This window comes from Chenopodium album, chromosome 27, assembly GCF_948465745.1.
Source record: "Chenopodium album chromosome 27, dcCheAlbu1.1, whole genome shotgun sequence".
NCBI lineage: Eukaryota > Viridiplantae > Streptophyta > Magnoliopsida > Caryophyllales > Amaranthaceae > Chenopodium > Chenopodium album.
Window position 1 is genome coordinate 26,054 of NC_137860.1, and position 21,521 is coordinate 47,574.

Consider the following 21,521-nt stretch of genomic DNA (forward strand, 5'->3'; position numbering starts at 1 on the left):
TTCTACATTCGCAATTGTAATTTTGACTTAATTATTCTCTACTATAATATCTCGTTTAATAAAACATTAGTTTCGGGGCATGTGTGGCTCTCTTTTTTCGTCTAGTTCCAGCTGCAACATCAATAACTATAACTAAAGTAATTACCGCAGACATCATTACTATCTACAAGTCAAATCTCACATAAAAAAAAAAATTCCCGCCAAACTAATAACGACATCATTAATATATTTTTTTTCAACATAAATAATGGTTCGAAATTAATTATATATTTTTTAACAACAAATTTTATATTTAAATTTACTGATTACACAATTTCAATGGAGTAAAAACAGGGTAATTGGACTATCTCATTTTCATATAAATATTATCTTTCCTACTACTCCGTATACTTTATACAAATTATATGAAATGAGGTTTCCAATCTTTATTAACTTATCAATTTATCAGATTTTGCTTAAATTATCTATATTATACACATATAAGCCAAAAAATTATTGTTAAAACCTAGTATGATCCTATAATGATCCCCAACACTTTAACCAGACAATATTTTAAAATCAAAACAACTTGAAATTCGCAAATCGAGACAAATTTTTTGCACGTATATCGAGACATTTTTATGCGTTTATTTTTAGCTAATTTCGACCTAAAACTTGAACCTTAAGGCCAGGGCTTAAACATGTTCTTAAAACATTAATTGAGCAATTTTTATGACATCATAATTGAAAAATACAAAATTATATTAATAAAAATAGAATTTTTTTTGAACATAATGAAAATAATCAAAATACAAATTGGGTACAAAATAGAAAAGGAAAAATTGAAGTTATTTTTAGCGGACGGAGCAAAAGTTGAGATTCGAGACAATTTTTCTTATAGAATTACCCAAAATACATTTAGTTAATTTTATTTATTTAATTTTTTTGAAAAATTATACTACGTAATATTTTAAAGATAAGATCCAAAGAGATCCAAAGAGATCCAAAGAAAGAGATTAGGACCCAAAATACAATTGTATCAAATGAAAATTCCCTTAAAAAAAATAATGAAGTAATAACTAATAAAGGGAAGGTGACGGAGACACGGGGTACTTCAATTATCATAATTAGCTAGTCAGAGAGAGCACCGTACGAGCGGTGAAGAGGAAGGCGAGAGGGTGGTTGGAGATTGGAGAGAGAGGGTAAATCATCTTCACCAGCTAAATCTGGTCTATCATGGCGATGCGGGATTTGGTTACAGGTGGTGCTTCTTGTAACGATTCTGGCTCATCCTCCTCTTCTAATCCTCTGGGTTCTCTGGCCAACGCACTTATTGGCTCATCCTCCAAAACACAGGTCTTTTGTTTTCCCCTAAATCTTTCCCTTAATTCTGCTATCCTTCTGTTGTACGAGTATTAAATTATTATTATTGCGCTGACGGGAAGGGTTCAATGATTTCTATTGCCTGCACTATAGCTTGGACTTGTTTTGTACAACTTAATTAATGTATGCCTGATTAATTCCATATGTTTTACCATCGGAGTCTGACATCACCCTTTGATTCTTCACCCACTCAGCTTTTCTTATCATTTCGTCTATATTTTGTGTTATCTTGGCATCAAACTGATATAAATTGTAGAGCAGATTAGTCTTTACACATGCTGCGATAGTTAACTTTAGAAATAAATGAATGGGAAATGCATGTATTGTGTTGGGTGAGTGAGTGAGAAACACTTTTTGGAACATTACATATGCCGATTAAATGGCACTTTTGAGTTTTCATAGCATTATGTACAACTGTGATGCTTGAATCTCATGAATAAAATTCCCTTTTTCTGATTGTTATATATATTGTGAAACAGGAAAGGTTGAAGGAGATCCCTACGTTAACTTCCTCGGGTTCCAGCAATCAATTTTACTCGAATTCTGATGAGCAGTTGTCAGCTCTTCCTGGTTCAGAGTCAGAATATCATTTTAACCAACACTCAGCTGGCCAGGTGTGTAGCTTTTGGCTTAGTAATTAATGATAGTGTATGATGGTGATACATAATGCAATTATGTTACGCACTGATGGATTTCTGAATATTCTGTTAGGACGTGGGATTTCTTCACAACTATCGTTCCGCTAGTCATAGTGGATTTACGGAAGCTTGGGATGATATACAACATGAGAGGGAATCAAATTTTCTTGAATCACGGCACATCTATAATGAAGGATTTGCTACTCAAACTCAACAATCTTGGGATGGTAATTATAACGCTTTACATCATTTGTTATTCTTATTATTATCTTTGGTTTTTGGATGGACTTGCTCTCAAGGTGGATTTGGAAGTAGGTGTTACCTTTGTTTAGTGTTCCTGTCGAATATTTCTTCATATGCATATGGTATGCCTTTGCTTTTGTTATGTTACCTATTTGCATTGTTCTACTCGCTGTTTATTATCTATGGACTTTCCATTATTGTTTTTCTTCTTCTTTTTTATTTTTTAAATTAATGGATTATTTTTTTATGGTACCTATTTCACTTTATTCTATTTTAGGCAAACACATTATACCAAATACTTAAACCTTCTTCCTCTCAAAAAAAAAAAAAAAAAAACCTAAAACCTTCTCACTCACTCTCTCCTACTATATCAACCTTTTTTTTCTTACACTCATGCATCTCCTTTACTACATCTCTCTTGCTTAATCCACTCAATTCTTACATGCACTCACTCCCTTAGAAACAAGAGTTTACAATAATTGGATATGTTTTGTTATCCAAACATGGAAACAAGGCCTTTTGTTAGAGTTCTTGTGATTGGGTGTTCATAGTCATAAGGTGAGGTTCACCACTTCCCTCATTTGGATTGCTTGATAAGTTGATTATAAGAAAATTAGGAAGCTTGGATCAGGTGTTAGGACGTGAAACAAAACAGAGGACAATGTTATAGGCAGTCTATAAACATGCTCATGGCACACTAAGGCGAAAGGAATCCTGTTGTGCCTAGGTGCGTGTTGGATCGCCTCATTGAAATGAGGTGCTACTTAAATAAAAAAATTGACTGATGTGCAACTAAGATGAACCCTGGTTCGTCTCACATAGTAAACGCTCTACCCCAGAGCTCTAGCGCCTAGATGCTCCCTAGGCACACCTTTTCATACACTGGTTTGAGGTGACATGAATTAAGCAAGAGGGCAGCAATGAAAAGTGTGTTTCTTGAACATCCATGCTTTACAGCCAGAATACACTACCAGCAGCCAGATGCAGGAACAACAGGTGCAGCGTGCAATACAGTCAGGCACTCAGTGTTCTGCCGTGTTGTGTAATATTGCCAAAAAAACCCAAAAACTTGTCATGGTATCCTTTCTAAGGTTATTTAAAGTGGAGGTTTCTTCCTTGGACAATGTATTAGCCAACTGGTGGGTAGCTTGTTTAGATGAATTACTTGATGCCCCCCTTAAGCCTATGTTATCTTTCCTTGAAATAAGGTGATCTTGAATAATAATTTTTATGTTTTCGTTTTTTTTTTTTTTTTTTTTTTTTTTTTTTTTTTTTTTTTTGGTTGGCTTAGAAGGCATTGAAGAGAATGAACTAAAGAAAGAAGTTGGCACAAATGGTATCCTTTTTGAGGTTTGAAGATGTTTGGAAAGGTTGATTAGCTAACGGACATGTTTAACAAGATTTGGAGAATAAACAGGATGCCACATGATTAGAGGAAGAGCAATTAAGTGCCAATTATAAGAACGAAGGGGATGCTCAATTAGGGCTGTACACCGGTCCAAACCTGGACTGGAGACTAGACCGAAATCAAAAGGTTGTCTGGAACTGATTTTTTATGGTCCGGTCCGATATTTGACCAATTGGACCGGTTAAACCTTAACTTCGTGCTTTAAAATATTTTGATGACAATTGATAACCAACCTTTAATATATTGGGAATTTTATGGAAACTTTGGCCTGCTGGTGATGGTTGATGTGGTCAATTCAAAGTGTTGGAATTGTTGGAATTGTCACTTTGCCCTACCATACCCTTGTTGATACCTGACCACTTGACCAGTGCGGACATTGAATCCTTGTCACATACTGAGAACTAAGCAGAACCTATAATACTATGAATTGCTTTATCTCATATCAAGAAGAAAAAAAAATAATTATGCAGCACTTTATCGACTAGATTGCTCTACTGTACACTTGTTGACACAACCTGACCAGTGCGGACACTGAATCCTATTCTTATACCTATCAAGCATTTCTACTGTAACATGCTCATTGAAAGGGTGACAAGATAATGAGATATACAAAATGTTTAGGGTTCATAGGGTCAATTTTAGATGTGCAAATTGAAGGTAAGGGCAAAACATTTGCCTTTTATGAGCAAGGTCAATTTCTTGGGCAACTGCTGCTAGATTTTGATGGGGTTGGCTGTTGTCTGTTGAGTATAATTATTCTATTTTAATATTGTTAATGGGCATTTGTTTCTGTTCTTCTCTTGAGCTTTTCTCTTCCAAATTAATTAAATGGGGGGCAGAAGTCACGCGTAATAGGGGTTGTTTCTTTTCTTATTTTGAGCCTTTTGCTCTCCTCCATTAATCGAATGTGGAGCGGAGGTCATGCGGGCATGAAATAGTATTTTGAATTGTTTGGCTCACTTTTGCATTTTTGTGTGTGAATACTTCATTTTTTTATGATAAATTGCTATTTAATTTTCTGCACCACATCTTATACTTCTTTTCTTTTCTTTTTATTTTTCCTTTGATAAGTTACATGGAGTAGTATTTTTTCCTGTACTGCTATAATTGGAGAAATTTACAGATTTTTTTTTTTCTTAAAATTTTGCTGTGTCCCACACCCATATTATAAATTAGGAAACTACATGAACTTGTCTTTGTACCTTTGAAATTAGAATTTTCCATGTTCGCTCTTGTATTCACTATCTGTATCCAATTCCGACCACCATAGTATTTCTAAGAAACTAAAATTTATTCATAGCATTGGTGCATTACAGTAGCCTGAAAAAAAAGGGAACTTCAGCTCTGAAGATACCAAAGAAATGTATCGGTTTCATTTTTAAGGGCACATATTGATAGTCAAATGAAATACCAGCACACCATCTCACTAGATTAGTGTCCTTTGGTGAGGAACAAGTGTGGATTAATCACTGTCCTTCGGAGATTAATCCTTGTGTTGTAATGGACTCTTTGTTAATTGAATAATAGCACTGACCATTTTCTTCAAAAAAAAAAAAAAGAAAAAAAAAGGAAGAAATACCAGCCTTTTTATTTATTTATATATTTATTTTGGGAGGGGGTGGGGTTCTAACCCACCACATCCTAGTGATTAAACCTTTCTTCATCTATTTGTTCAAGGCTTCAAGCCATAAATTATCTTTGGCAGAACATGGTTGCAGCCAATTCTTCCCACACAAAGGTATCTATAAAAAGCAATAGAAAAAGAGGTGAAGGACACAAGAGTAAACAATATTCTGCCTTCACTTATAAGATAAAGTGTCTGGTATGAATAAGACTTCTTTTTGTTATAGACTAAGGCTGATTCACTCGATAATACTCCTTAGTAAGAGAAGGACTGAATTTTCATTGAACTAATTAATGGAAAGGATACAAAGTAGTAGCTTGAGGCTACAAATCTCCTAGCAACTTGAGGTTGCAACTCTCCAAATTTTCCTCACTAATTTCTGCCTGCTTTTCCACTAACACTACCCATACTACTTATACTAAGATGGTCAAGGATGACCTTAAGGCTTAAAATGTGAAACTTAGCTAATATAGAAAAACATAAATAAACATCCTAGGACGAAGGTTGTTGATTTTGTCCTCTTCTTAAATGATTTTGTCCCTTGCTCTTTGTGGTTTGTGTTGTTGATACCCGTGTTTGACTCTTCTAGCGTAGACCCGTATAGGTTGTGGCTGACCCCCCCTAAAGCCGGTCTATTACACTTTTCTTAGGAGCATTTTTAGCCAGGATATAATGTTCTAAAAAATGGAAGGGAGTTAGGGGGTGGGGAGCATGACTAAGAGTTTTTTTTGGAGAACTAGATATCGACGCAAGAAACTAACAAAGACATGATACATGACATCTTGGCTAATAATAGAGTAATAGAAATCCACCATGCTTCAACCCAATCTTTGACTCATAGGATTGGTCATTAGATAGATTGACAACCCTTACTAGTTGAACCACTTCATACATTTTCAATTATCGTTAGAATGACATGGACATCGTTTGTTTTGTACGACTAACATACTAAAATCACATGATAAGCAAAGATTACTAAAGACGACAATTGCAATCAATGTAAGAGGTACAATATGATAAGAACTCCTTGCTGCTTTCATAAGTCATTAAGTAGTACAAGACATTAGGTATATAGGTTTAACAAGATATGATGATAATGTTGATCGTATCAAGCAATTCACGCACTATGCAATAATATATGTTAAAACTTAAAATAACAAGACAATTGCTAAAAGAACAAATATCTGTTGAATAGTTGAAAAGTACAATTGTCAAGATGCAAATGTGATTTAGAAGTCCATCCTTAATTCCACATTGGTTTGTAAGGATTGAAAAGGGCTTAGAATTAATGTTTAAAGATAGTGTTGGGGAGATTTCAATTCCCCTCCAAGGCTCCAACTTTAGAAAAATTAAAGGAAACAAGACGTTCTTCCGAAATCCTATTTTTCTAGCTGCAAAATCCTCTAATTCAGATGATATTAAAGTGCCTTGGGCTTGAAGAATCCAAGGAGGTGTGGCAATTTATCAATTAGAACCTTGCAAACTCCTAATGATCTAGTTTGAAAACTTCATGCAACACCAATAAAGGTTCAAAACACCCACAAAAACACATATAGAAGGTTTGGAACTGCAAATAAATATAACATAAAATGAGCTGTAAAACACCCCATAGACATTGTACAAATGTAAAGAAATATATGCACTTTTGGACTCTTATCATTTGCTTTGATGATGCCTTGGAAAAATATAGGGAATTTCGTTAGGAGGACCTTTAGTCTTCTATATATTGTCAACAGAGAAATTTGGCAAGAAATTCCTCTCAAGAAACTTAAGAAAATGTGTTTGCAATTGTTATAAACATTTTTGAGGTAGTTTCTTTACATTGATGCTTTGAGAATTGTGTTTAGGTGTGTTCATAATCAAGCTAGCTGACTGATTGCTGAACTATGTAGGACCACCACAAAAAATATTGTCAGGTTTTCTGCATTCCTTTGTTGATAGTAGCCGTTTTGGTGCACCTTTTCGTCCCACTGCACTACCTATGTTGGGGTTGACCAAAGGGGAAAAACAATGTATTCGTAATCGCAGCAGCATAATGGCTCGACATTTTTTTGCCGACAAGAGTGAGGAATACATTAATGCACAGGTTTGTCGTCATTTATTTATTTACCTATTCCTTTTATGAGTTGTAAATATTATGGTTATTATAAGTCTACCTTACTATGAAGTAGTTGGTTCTATTTTCTCTCTCGTCACTTAGTAACATTGATAAAAATTATTCGCCTCTTTAACTGGAGCAAAATTGAATGTATACACGGTCAAAGATGTGCATTGGAGACCGTGAAGGTCAAAGTTTAACCATAGAAAAGTGACGGAAGGAGTAGTTTTTAGGGGTCATTTTGATTTGCTGGAGGCAGAATGATTTTTTCTGTAGTTTTGACTTGAATGCAAACAATGCTGAACATTTGGAATGTTGGCCATTTTAACTATTTGTTATATATTTTTTCTCAGGTGGATGCATTACTATGTTCTCTGGATATTGACAATGATATTCAATTAAAGGGACCTCTGCCTGGTAGGGTAAGGGAGCTGGAAGAGTACTGGAATGAGTCACAAGGGGTTCGTGCTCCTGTTGCTGATGGCTGGGTTGCCGAATATAGGCAGAACAAGCCGGAACTTTTCAATCCAAATGGTTGGGCCAATTTATTTGAGCAGGAACACGGTCCTAATGGTTGGGCCTCAGAGTTTGAGCATGTAAGGAGTGCACATTCTTAACGTGTTACCAGTTTGCTATTTCCTACCTTATTTTGCATCCATTTGAGACTAAATTACAAATTTTGCCAGCAAGAATTTTGATTATCTGAAGAATATTTTACTCTTTCTCAATAAATGTAGTAGTGATTTATGTAGTTGATCTGTTCAATTTGTCAATAACTGATGCCTCTCTCCTTTTTATAGGATCAAGCTCAGGCTGTATCTCTAAATCAATCAAATCAACATATGTCAAGGCTAGCTGGAATGGAGCAAACCCGTATTCTTGCACACACATTAGCCCAAAACAACGATCCCAAGTTTCAGGTTTGAGTGTTATCCTTGGGTTACTTCAATCTATAATTGAGTATCATTTTCTTTTCAATATTAAGTAACATTTTTTGGGGAGAGGGTGTACTTCGTACATTTTTTTTTTTTTTTGGGGGGGGGGAGGGTGTTGGGGGAGCAAAACATAATACTCCCTCCATGTTTTTCAAGTGTTACAGTTTCTTAATGCAGCCTTTTTTTTTTTTTTTAGTGTTAACACTTCTTTTTTTTGGCAAACTAATACATTTTAATATTATTTCTTTCTTCTCATGGTCCCCACATACCTACTACTGTTTTTATTTTTAAATATTTAAAAAATTATTTCTCTCCTCTCACGTCTCTTACTTGTACTCAACTATTACTTCCACTATCTTTTTCTTGTTATTTCTTTTGATACCTCAATTACCCCCACTTATGTCTTGTTATATTTAAGTCAATTAAATTACCTATAACTATGTGCTATTCAAAGTGTAACACTTGAAATAAAAATGGAGGGAGCAACACAACTAACATAAAGTGTCCATCTTAGTGGGACCTGATATGCAACCTCAAAGCCACTTGAAAGACATAAGTAAAGATAGCGCATACAACAAACTGCTCTGGTGTGAAGCATTATGCTTTTACTATTATGCATTAGAGTGGTATGCTTTCTCTGTTAAAAAAAAATTAGGCTGGTATTCTGCTATTCTTAAATACCTTTTGATGGTTTCTTGGGTTGCTTGGTTTCCCTTTAGGCTGGGTCATAGAAGCTTAAGGAGTTTCCCTCATTGAATTTAGATGTTATTGAACTCACTAGTAAGGCCTTTATGTGATGTTTATGATGGTGCATTAATAATGTCTATCCGAAATTGATTGATTTGTTCAGACTTCTGAAATCCGGGATTGGGTTATTTTACAAATTAACTAATCAAGATTGTAATGGGTACTTTTGTGAGCTCGTTTTTATTCCACTATGATATGCTTTGATTAGATTTTGTTATTATTATAATCTAGTAGGAATCAGTGTTTTTATTTTTGACTACATAACGCCATATAATATTTTGCATTAGAATTGAATGAATGGAGAATTTTCTTTTCATGAGCTTTTGCTGCCATAGGCTTAGGGAATTGAACCAAACACATAACATTGACTTTGTGCATTTTGTTAATCACGAATAAAAAGAAACCCTCAAATTCCGCGAGGCTGCGAGAGTTGGGAATTATCTTTGCTACTTTCTTCCAGTTCTACTTAAATCCTCTTTATATGCAGTATTGTATTGTAGTGGACCTATTTGTCAGTCAGAAGATACTAGCTCTTAGGGTTTTTTTTTTTTTTCATACAATGTCTATCTAATGTTTGATCCTGCTTTTTGTGTTCATTCTTATTCTGAGATCAGTTTGCATCGCATAGTCTTAATTTCTGGTAAACATTGCAATTTGTAGAACTCAAGATTTCTTCAATTCGTATCAAAGATGAGTCGTGGTGAACTTTTTGTTGAAGGAAATCAAGTCAAGGAGAGTTCAATATCTGCGTCTGGGGACTGGGGAGCAGAATACCAACAACATCATGATGGGGGTCTTTCATGGGCTGACCAGTTTTCTAAAGAGGCAAGTTTGCAGCTTCTGAAATTTTAGACATGTTTGTTCAGTTGTGCTTTATGCTTGAATCCTAACTTTATAATATCTGGAAAATAAGTAACTTGACTAGTTATATTCTAAACTAAGTAATTGTAAATTAGATGAGAAAGACACCGTAAACAAAAAAAGGGTAATGGACAAAAAAGCTCATGACCTCAAGATATCATAAAGCAACTAGTGTGTGGCCAAATAATTTAAGCATTGACGAGCTTCATTTAATTAATTTAAGATTATCTTCAAATCTTTATGTATTTTAGATCACTTGTGTGTTGTATTCTTTGAGTAATATTGTTCATTATCCTTGTAGGGTTTTGTGTATATGAAGAATCATACCCAATGTTTTTTAGCAACTGTTGATTATTAAACAAGATATTTTGTTATTTTATGATATGGATGTATGAATAACTAAGACAGTATTGTTTGAATTCGTAAAGTTGCTATAGTTATTTCGTTAAATAATTTAAATTTTTTTGCGATCACTTCTTGCTGTAAAGGATCGGACTTGGATTAGACCCTTAGGATCCAAGTTCTATACAAAGGATATCAAACCCTAGAATCGGATCCAACTCCAAGTCCGATTAGGTGGATTTCTAGTCCATGTCCATCGGAATATGCGGACATCTGAATCCAAGTTCATGTCCGCTGAATTTGAATCTCCGAATCCAGGTTTATTTTATTGTAAATCGTAAATGCATGAAAATTGTTTAGGGTTTTGTTCAAAAATTATTCTTTTATTATCTGGGTTGTGGATATATATAAGAAAGATTGGGGCGGACTGGACCTAAACCAGGGTCCCTATCCGAGTTCGACTCTTAGAGCCTAAGATTTTTGTTTGCACCTAGTTCATCAAGCTTGCACCAAGTTCAGTTTTTGGTAGTAAAGCCACCTTAACCAATTATTTACAACGAATGCTTGTTAGGTTTGAAAAAGCGCGCCTTAGGCGCTAAGGCGGTAAGCGCTTTTTAAGGCCTGGGCAAGGCGTTTTCAATTAGGCGCACATGAGGCGCTTTTGAATCAATTTTCTGCCAATTTTTTAAGAACTGTTTATACAGTGCGCCTCACTTCAAAGAGGCAAGGCGCGCCTAGGTGCTGCATAACCCTTATCGCTTTAGCGCGCCTTGAGCTTTTTTATACATTGGTTAGGTGCAATAAAAACACAATTATACCAAAATAATGTTGACTAGCTTGTTCAGAGGCTTTGTCAATGATATATAAACATTGAGTACTTAATAGTGATTAGTTCCTATGGTTCCGCATGAGAATTAACAATAGAATATGCATGTCCAATTTAACTAGTAACTGATTTTTATTTCTTTAATGTTTGTTTTGGCCATTGGCAGATAATGCTCAAGCGATCCAAAAATAGAATGTTAACTCGCTAGGAAGCATCATTAAAATTTCTTAGAGAATTAAAAATAGATATTTGAGCCACTATTGAAAGGTTGTTGTAATTGAAGTGGATTAACCCTCATTGATTTTAGGTTCCAATTCTAAAGAGTTATGTTAGATATTTGACTACGAAGGGAGTTTTTCTTCATTGAAAAGTATTGGGTTTATCTATTATGTGTCTTCTTTTTTTAATTGAACTTATTAATTTGAAGTTTTAACTTTGGACTTTCTTTTTAACCCTTTTCTAGTGTATTTTTTGTTATATATGATCACATTTTCAAGAAAGTCTATAGATGCCTTTTTAAATTTATCTTAGTATTCTCTTTTATTATTTTACCCCATTAGTGTTTTATGAAACTGTAATTAGTATTCTCTTTTCAAACCTTTATGTTTTTTACTCTAAACGTCTTAACCACCTCTTTAAAACTTTCTTGAATTTTTATTTTAGTTCTCTTTTAAAACTCCCTTTATATTTCTTGAACGCTCTTGTTTTTCTCACTTGACTCACCTTTTTCCAAACTATTTCAACTGAATATCTTGTTATGATCCTTTTTATATTGTACGGTTCCTTATGACGATTCATGTTAGCCGACCCCAAATCATTGTGGGACTAAGGCTTTGTTGTTGTTGTTGTGATCACGTCTTTCCCATATCTGGGAGGACTATCATTCTCTGTAGTAGCAGTTTATTAGATCTTCCCCATATCTGGTTGGATTTCTTTATCTCATCTCTGATTTTTCTGTGTAATAATAAAAAATAAAAATTCAGCTCCCTCGTGGTGAAGACAAATGGGTTAATGAATTTACTAGCGCAAGAGAAAAGGAATTGTTGGGGGATGACAAGTGGGTAGATGAGTTCTCCAAGTTAAATGTCCAAGACTGGGCAGGAGAATTTGAGCATCAAACTGAAGGTGCAGTTGGTGAGGATATTATGGACAGCTGGGCTAGTGCTTATGATGAGTAAGTGTAGCTGACTGGAAATTAAATTTGTTTACATACCGTACTTAATAAACAAACAAATGGGAGCTGATGAATTGACTTTTTTGGATAACACATATGCATATAAGAGCTAATTGGCCTTGTTTCTGTATAAAGTGCAGGTATCTCAATGAACAGTCTGTTGCCAAGCATAATTCAGATTCCTCAAAGGGTGTCTATGTATTTTCTGACATGAACCCCTATGTTGGTCACCCTGATCCTCTAAAAGAAGGGCAAGAGCTGTTTAGAAAGGGGCTATTAAGTGAATCTGTGCTTGCTTTAGAGGCTGAAGTCTTGAAGAATCCTGACAATGCTGAAGGCTGGAGGTTATTAGGAATAGCTCATGCAGAAAACGATGATGATCAACAGGTCAGTGCTACTACCCATTATATAACTCTGATGGCATTTTTTTGGTACATCTCCTTGGTAAGAGTGTGGCTGGATCCATGCTGGGATGAATACTTTGTTATTCTTCTACATTTTGATTCATCGTTCCATGATATTAGAAATTAGATGAATTTACTGAATGTTGGATAACTTTAAGAACATGATGCCTTTATTATTGTTATCTGAGATTCAAATTGTTCCAATTTGATGACAAATGCTTAGATATTTGGGGGACCCTTTTAAGTTAGCAGATGAGCTATGGTACGCTTTATTGGAATATGTTGCAATTTTTAAGAGATTGTCTCTTGAACTGGCGATTTTTATGTTAGTTGAATCTTCTTAGCACTGTCTTTTTATGAGCTTGCAGGCTATAGCATCGATGATGAGGGCTCAAGAAGTTGACCCCACAAACCTAGAAGTTCTTCTTGCTCTTGGAGTGAGTCATACAAATGGTAAATCTAATGCTAATCTTCTTGCTCTTCCTCTTAGATTATTTTAACATCCTTTGTTATACTTTGGTATAACAGAACTTGCTAGGTGGGTAAAGGTTTGATGGTTGTTTTTTTTTTTTTTTTTTTTTTTGTTGTTGAATTTGGGAACCTTTAAACTGTTAAGTGTTTTTCTTTCTACAAATTGGATACCTGTTTATGGTTACTTTGTTGTGGAAATTTGTTTCCGCAAGCAGAGTTGTGAACTTGTAGCAGATGAATGTAGAAATTATAATGTACTGTATTTAAGTAAAACTTGTCAGTTAATTAAATTCATTGGGATTTTAAAAAAAAAAAAAAAAATCCTATTTCCCTTATTTCTGTTTTTTTATTTAAATTAGTTTTTATAGGACTAATTGAAATATGTGTAAACTTCAGAATTGGAGCAATCTGCTGCACTGAAATATCTGTACCAGTGGCTTCGCAATCACTCAAAATATGGGACACTTTCACCTGAAGAGCTGCCTGATTCTCTTTATTATGCTGATGTAAGTGACCTCATCTCAAATCTTTGCTTATTGAGTTGTTACTTGTTTGGCTCATCACCGAGGTTTGAGGTTACTGGGGCCATTACTAGAATTCCATCTGTGATGCACTGATGCTTCAAGAGGATTTTAAAGTAACCGAGGTTAGAGGGAGTTGCAAGATTCCCCTACATACATTTATTTAATTAATATATTTTGGTACATGCACACCTTTTACCCTTTCTTTTTAAAATAAATCAGCATTACTTGTTTTTCTTTCTTTCTGACTTTCGGTGAATCGGGTTGAAAGTGAAAGTCGCCAAAAACTGGTGCAGGAATTTTGAACAAAGGGCGTAAAGACGAGAACTTAGGGAAATAGAAGAGATTATACTCTCGAGAGGGAGAAGGTCATGATACATCTCCATCACCATTACTCTCCCCCAATTTCAGAAACCCTAATTGTGTTTCTATCTATTTTCTTCCTATATTTCTTTAATTCCCCACCCCCCCCCCCCACCCCCGCCTCAACTTCATCAAATTCCTATTTTTCTCATAATTTGTTTCGTTATAATAGAAATTTTATAATGTCTTGTGCAAATGGTTAGAGCTGTCAATTCGGGTAAACGGGTCGGGTAAGTGTGGGTCGGGTCAACTCGAGTCGGGTCAATTCGGGTTAATGTCGTAACCTATGCGGCTCGGGTTCGGGTTGGATCATGCTTGAGTCGGGTCACGTCGGGTCATACATCAGTCGTTGGGCTACATTCGGGTTGGGTGAATAAAAAGTCGTGTTAAATTCGGGTTTTCACGGGTTAAAACGCGTAGGGTCATTTTCGGGTTCGATTCGGGTCAATAATTTGCGAGTTATAATCAGGTCGGGTCATTCTCGGGTTTAAGTTGGATTCGGTTCAAGTCAATAATTTGCGGGTTATATTCAGGTCGGGTCATTCTTGGGTTCAAGTCGGGTTCGGTTTAAGTCAATAATTTGCGGGTTCGGTTCAAGTAAAGACAATACTTTCGATATTAACATAGAGTAGTTTAGCCTTACGAAGTTTTGACTTTACTAGTAGAGTACAATATATAAAACATATATCTTTATTTAGCTTGTCAATATCTATAATAGTAAAGATGTATAAAATAATTAGTCGTGTTGATTTCGAGTAGGGTTTGTAACAGATCGGGTTGAATTTCGAGTCGGGTTAGTAACAGGTTGGGTCAAATTTGGGTCCGGAATTCAGGTCGGGTTAAATTTGGGTTTATACGGGTTAAAACGGTTTTGGGTCAATTTCGGTTCAGGACGGTCAGGGCTTGACTCCACTCCTTCCCTCCTATCTTTAGCTTTGAAGCCTACGTTAGCGTAGTGGTTAGCTCCTACTCTGATTGATAGTGGGGCACTACTGCTTCAAAGCCTACTGATTGATAATCAAGAGAAGAAAAGAAGATCGACTTATTCAACTACAGCCTTCCGTCGCTCGAACGAATCAAAGAGGGTTCGGTTCATGTCAATAATTTACTGGTTATATTTGGGTCGGGTATTTGGGTCGGGTCATCTCCAGGTCGGTTCATGTTCGGGTTCGGGTCTCAAATACTCAGGTCTAGGGTTGGTTCTAGGTCGGGTCAGATCGGGTTTGGGTTACCATTTTTTTCGGATTTAGATGGGTTGGTTAATAATCGGGTTCGGGTTGGTATTTCGGGTCGGGTCAACTTTTGACAGATCTACAAATGGTTCAATAAATTTACATCGCTCCTCTGTCAGATTTCCATCACTCTTGCCACTTGTTGACCTGCCTCCTCAATGGAAACTCGCCGACGAGATCTATTGCTGCTACCGTTGAGTCTAGTCATCTCTCTTCTAATTTGGGTTTTACCTTCACTTTCAAGTTTCACTAGAAATCCGATGACGGTTTAAATCTCTCCGCCACCCTCACGACTCACCTCCTACAGAAACTGTGATGTATTACAGATGCCAGAACGGTGATGGGAATGGCACGGTGATGGAAGCGACAATGGGTTTATCCATCGTGGTGGAGGTGGATTTAATTGTATATGAAGATTTGGAGAGAGAGAGAGAGAGAGAGAGAGATAAGGGTCTTGATGGTGGAAAGACACGAATTTGTTTTAATAATGCATCATTATTAAAAAAATATAAAAATAAAAAATAAATACGTAGTAAATAAAAACTAATTAGGCACAAATTTTGTTGAAAAGTGGCCGTTAATTTGGGTAAATTAAATAAAAAGTAAGGGAATTTTTTGTCATATGTTGTGGAGGATTCCTACGCGACACCCAATGTACAACAGGGTGTCAAAGTAACATTAATACATGTACTTTATAATGGGACGGAGGGAAAGTTAGAGCATAGTCGGCAAATGGGTCGCATTGTGTTGTGCTTGTTCCTTGCCACGTATAAATTGGTTGGAAACCCTTAAACCCAAGAACACAGGTTAGCCTAAAAATCAAAAATGAACACAACTGTTTTTTAAAATAATAACACAGACCTAACCCACCCAATGCGTGGTTCTTGCAAGTGCTATCGTACACACGTTTCATTAAAAAAAAAATGGAAAGAACATACTATTAAAATGTAATGAACATATACTTAGTGAAAAGAACATATGTCTATGTTTTTTTTTATTGTTAGGGTAATGTACTTCTATTTGTGACAAAATAATCATTGCTTATTGTGAAATGTTCTTTGAATTTTGTCTTTAGATTATGGTGGGTACATATAAATAATGTTCATTACATAATATTATCATGTTCTTTATAATATTACAGAACATAAAGCTGGATGTTCTTTACAAAACATATACTTCCTCCGTTTTTTTTTTTAGATGCAACACACCCTTTAGCGCGGTAATTAAGAAAGGCGCGGTATATATTCCTTTAAGTGGCTGAATGAGTCTAACATGGCCCTAACTCAACCCTTTATGCGGGTTGGCTCGTGTCAATTTCGTTTTATAATTTTCAGCACTAATCCGACCCATTTAACTAGTTGTGTCTTGTCGTGTTTATCAGTTTTTAACTAAATGAGTCAAAAATGCTTAATAATAACCCCTTTTTCAAGTCTAGTTTGTGTTGTGTTAGCTTTTGCCAACTCTAATATCAGTATCATTGGGGAGTATTCTATATGGTGTATTTATGGATGATCTTGGATTTGTAGCCCCAATAATGCCTAGGTTGCCCTTAGGGGTTTCTTGGAACCCCTAAAGTGGTTTGTTCTCAGGTTTAGGTTACCTTGGGCTTACTAGATCAAGGGGCTCTCCCGTTCACCCCCTAAAGCGTACACCACCTCCCTCCCCCCCCCCCCCCCCCCCCCAAAAAAAAAAAAAAAAAAAAAAAAAACAAACAAAACAAAACAAAAACCACTAGCACCACATAAAAAGAAAAATCAGAAAGGAAAAAAAAAAAAAAACTGCCATTTTTTTTTTTTTTAACCCTGGCCCTTGGGGGTGAGGTTTATGGATAGATAATATGCACTTGTAATTGCCATTTTTTGGGAAATCCAAGAGGTTCTGTGTTACTAAAAACTGTTGTCAACTAACTGTAGGAAAAAAAAAAAAAATCACGTTTTTGTCTCAAATTTCTTTTGTTATTAGTGCTCCTTTTTTAACTTCTTCCCTTTTCGATAGGATAAGAGAAGTGCGGAGGGCTCATTGGTCCAATAGTTCTCGATGTTTCTCCACCTTTAAAAAATAATCATAATCTAGCCATATATGTGCAAATTTAGTAGTTATTTATGTTCATTGTTTATGATCTAAAAGCGCATGGCTTGCAGGTTGCAAGGATTTTCAATGAGGCTGCTCAGATATCACCTGAGGATGCTGATGTCCATATTGTATTGGGTGTACTTTATAACTTATCCAGGGAATATGACAAAGCCATTGATTCATTTAAGACAGCCATAAAACTAAAACCACATGACTACTCCCTTTGGAATAAGCTGGGTGCCACACAAGCTAATAGTGTTCAGAGTGCAGAAGCAATAGATGCTTATCAGCAGGTAGCTTCTTATTGCAATTTATGGTGCCCTTTTTCTCTTACATATTATGCACCTTGATGATATTTGTCAAATGTCCCATTCAAATGGAAAGTAATGTTGTGAACAGGTTGTTATGTGTGATCTCGATCATTGAAACTTGTAATACTTCCTCTGTTTTTTTTAGATGCATCAGTTTCTATAAATGGAAGTTCCAATTTAGATGCATCACTTTCCTTTTTACTTAATAGATTCTCTCTATCTCTCTCATATCACATGGACCCTTATTATTTTTGTCCATCTCTTTCTACTCCAAATATTGCCTATGAGTACTTTCAAAAGTGATGGATCTAAAAAAATGAAGTATTTACTAGTTTATTTCTGCTATCTTCTGGAGTCTAGTTTAATTAGTTGGGCATCCCTATAGATCAATCCGTTTATTATTAATTCTCTCTTACAAATCTGTTTGACTGAATACCTTTCTTTTTGGCCAAAGTTAGTTCAGGAATTTCGAAGTCCCCTTACCCTTACTGTTTACTAATGAAAAATTAGCTTAGGAATTCTTGTGTTTTTTAGGTTATTGTCATAAGTACCTTGATGAAATTTCGTTAGAAAATTCAAATGACCAATCTGTATCCTTGAAGTTATAGTTTGAAGGCAGCTGACTTGCTCTGCTACCTTTTGGAGTCATGAAGGGAGGAAATGAGTGTTGTTGTCAACTTGCGTGGCTAGCCTATGGGTGGTTGGGTGCATAGTTGGGAAGATGACTAGGTTTTCAAAAGTAGATTTATAAGTAGTCTTTATGGAATAGAATTATGATTGTTGCTTCCCTACTGCATTATTCAAAGGGCTGTCTAATAAAAATACAGATTTGTGTTCAGAATTTTTTTTTTTAAGAAAAGCCCTTCATAATAACAGTAACTTAGTTTAATAAATAGAGTGAGGACATTGGCCTGTATGTGCTCTAGTGTTTTGTTTTTGAACCTTTTCATTTCAAACATAGATTCAATTTGCGGGATGGTTACATTGTTTGTTAATGTTTTTTACTGGAACTCTGAAAGTGTTTCAGCCTAGATGGGTAAAATATTGTTGAGGAAATGTATCCTTAAGACTCCCTGGTTTTATTAATCACTAATTACTGGATGCACCAAGAGCATACTATTCATTTCAGCTATATGTAGTCTTGAAATTCTCACACACCCTACATTGAATATTAAGTGTCCACTTGGCTACGTATTCTTTCTTTTTATTCCACATCATTGTTTGTGTCTTATGTTTTGTAGCAACAATTTTTAGGAATAAGAGATTCACCTGTATATTTCTCCCTGTCTTTTTGCCATATCACCGAAGAAGCTGTCCCTCTCTTTGATTAACTGGCATCTATATCAAACAATTATCCAATATTTTCTGCAAGTCGCTGTACAAATGTAGCAGTAACATGGGTAATCTGATAGTCTTCCACTTTTGTTACCACCATTCATGTTGCAAGCTCTAATTTCTGTTTAGTCTTTTAAGTGTGGTAATTCCGTGATTGCTCTATGTATGTTTACGGGTAGAGGAAGTGGGAACAAAAGGATTTTAGTGGTGATTGTAGGCCTTTCATTTTGAAATCCAGAATCCATAGGATTTATTATGCGGTACGTGAATTTTTCAACATCAATATATATCATTCGCAATTCTAGACTTCTAGTCATCTGAAGGAGTGAAACTACCTAAAATGATTCCCTGTCCATGAAAAGTACTAAAGGAGCTAGAAAGGGTTGAGTTTGACTATTTGAGTTTAGGTCTTCTTCAAATGAAAAATTATGAACTTATGAGGTGCTGGTTGAAAATTGCTTTTCTGTTTATAACAATGTTTCACTTTGCTACTTCCCTCTCTCTCTCTCTCTCTCTCTCTCTCTCCGTGTGTAACATTTTCACACTTAATTTATTGTGTGTCTACCAGGCCCTAGATCTGAAGCCCAATTACGTTCGTGCATGGGCAAATATGGGTATCAGCTATGCCAACCAGGTTCTGCTCTACTATTTACTTGTTCCTGTTTTTCTTGTGTATAATTAGTGAAATAGTGACAGCTGCCTTTCATTGTGAACCTGTCCTTGAGATCTTTTTCTACTTCGAGTCATATTTACAAGTCGATGAGCTCCTGCAGTATCCCTCCCTTTTCATGTTTATTTTATCCTCGCACAGGATAGGGGGTTTTACTTGTGGTCAAAAGACCAAGACTGTTGCTTAGAAGTTCTGCTAATTTGCGAGGAATGTAGTTGTATTTTTGTAAATAAAAGACCATTATAATAGATTAATAGAGTTGAGTCTTGAGTGCCTTGCCTCTACCCTCTGTGTTACATCTAAATGTGTTTATTCGTAACCAATTCTTCCTTGTTTTCCATGCTATTAATTACCCTTGTACGTATTGCCTCCACCTTTAAGTATGTATATCTCTTCATCAATTTCTATTACCACTCAAAACTATTAAAGGTGGTGAGTGTTAGTAAAAACTTAATAAGAGAAACACGTACTTGGGGACACTTGGTGATGGAGTTGCATTAATGTGGACGTTGGCATGGGACGTATTTTACAATAATACAAATGAGTTCAATACAAGTACTACCATTTATTTACAATAACAGGGCAGTATAGTATTAAAACTATTAGCTACTTCACCTATTTAGGAATTGGGATCTAAAAGCATAATGCTAATTGAGGCCTGGGGTATATGGCCATTTATGAAGTTCTTGGGGGCACCCTATGCCATTGAACCTTGACTTTCTCATTAATCAGCAGATATGATATTTTGGTGCATGCAGCGCCCAATTTTATTAGGATTTGCATTTTACCTATTGAACCCATGCAGAAAAATATAGTATTATAATTAAGTTCTTGACAGGGCATGTACGAGGAATCTATCCGTTACTATGTTCGTGCGCTTGCAATGAATCCAAAGGCAGATAATGCGTGGCAGTATCTGAGGATTTCTTTGAGGTATTTCTGTTGTCATGAAGTTTGATTCGCTAAATTGAATTTCGTGAGTGCTCACATATGACATGTATATTGCAGTTGTGCTTCAAGAAATGACATGTTGGAAGCATGTGATTCTCGTAATATTGATGTCCTTCAGAAAGAATTTCCGCTTTGACTGTCTTTATACCCTGTGAACATGGTATGATATGATCTGGACATAAAGCATTGATGTAAATTCATAGCGCTCTATTATTGATTACATTTTTTAGATTTTGTAGCTGGGCAGCATTTCTCTAACAATGTTGACAGTTGCCTGTAAAAGCTTTGAAGACACGGCTGAAATAGTTGATTATCCTTTGAGAAGAATCTCCGAGAGCTAAACTTGAGTTTTGTTTACATGTATATATATGAATCATCTGCTGACACACTGATATGGTTATACACTTGCACATATTTCTATGCCAATACATGCTAAGTTGTTACTGTATACCATTTTGTAAAATTGTAATAGTTGTAATATAATGATAAAGTAATATAGTATATTCAAGTTGGGGTTGTTTCTAGCGAGTCGAATCATTAGCTAGAGATAAGTTAGGATTATCCGATTATGTAAAATGGGTCCTTTTAGTTTTTTAGAACAAAGAACTAGTAAACACTATTCTAATCATTTTCTAAAGAGTTTGGACCGGAGTAAACAAATAAAGGAAAGGTGATTTGTGGCTAGCTTTTTCTTTTGGCATTTCGTTTTCCCACCTTTCATTTTGGAGTTCCCCAATAATGATTCCCCATCCAACCTCAAAGACTCGAGGATTCCCCTCATTCTTCTACCTCTCAACTCCATTTTTGGGTGGGTGAGGTTAACTCTTAACGGAGAATCTTTGTAATTTGTATCCAGTCCTCATCAAACATTGACTATCACTCTCTTAATTCCCTTCCTCTCATTTTCCTTATTTGATTCCTTTTCATTCTTG

General features: G+C 35.5%; 1 protein-coding gene across 2 annotated transcripts; it reads left to right on the forward strand.

The window, feature by feature from the left end:
• Positions 1-1,068: 1,068 nt before the first annotated feature.
• On the forward strand, positions 1,069-21,273 carry LOC145618952 (peroxisome biogenesis protein 5-like). Of its 2 annotated transcripts, XM_081673562.1 has the most exons (16): positions 1,069-1,335; positions 1,842-1,976; positions 2,074-2,227; positions 7,168-7,361; positions 7,727-7,969; positions 8,174-8,293; positions 9,716-9,880; positions 12,068-12,258; positions 12,399-12,645; positions 13,031-13,115; positions 13,530-13,639; positions 17,391-17,615; positions 19,537-19,602; positions 20,477-20,571; positions 20,647-20,749; positions 20,820-21,273. In XM_081673562.1, the coding sequence occupies exons 1-15, from the start codon at positions 1,216-1,218 to the stop codon at positions 20,723-20,725; spliced, it is 2,229 nt and encodes a 742-aa protein (XP_081529688.1). In that variant the 5' UTR covers positions 1,069-1,215; the 3' UTR covers positions 20,726-20,749; positions 20,820-21,273. The 2 variants fall into 2 exon arrangements, with proteins under 2 accessions (XP_081529688.1, XP_081529687.1); XM_081673561.1 differs by having other exon boundaries at positions 20,647-21,273.
• Positions 21,274-21,521: the final 248 nt, after the last annotated feature.

What these genes read in the sequence shown, in the direction of transcription:
- LOC145618952 (XM_081673561.1), top strand. Translation starts at nt 1,216, where the DNA reads ATGGCGATGCGGGATTTGGTTACAGGTGGTGCTTCTTGTAACGATTCT. An exon ending in ACCAACACTCAGCTGGCCAG is followed by an intron (nt 1,977 to 2,073) that starts GTGTGTAGCTTT and finishes ATATTCTGTTAG; the next exon opens with GACGTGGGATTTCTTCACAA. An exon ending in AGGAATACATTAATGCACAG is followed by an intron (nt 7,362 to 7,726) that starts GTTTGTCGTCAT and finishes ATTTTTTCTCAG; the next exon opens with GTGGATGCATTACTATGTTC.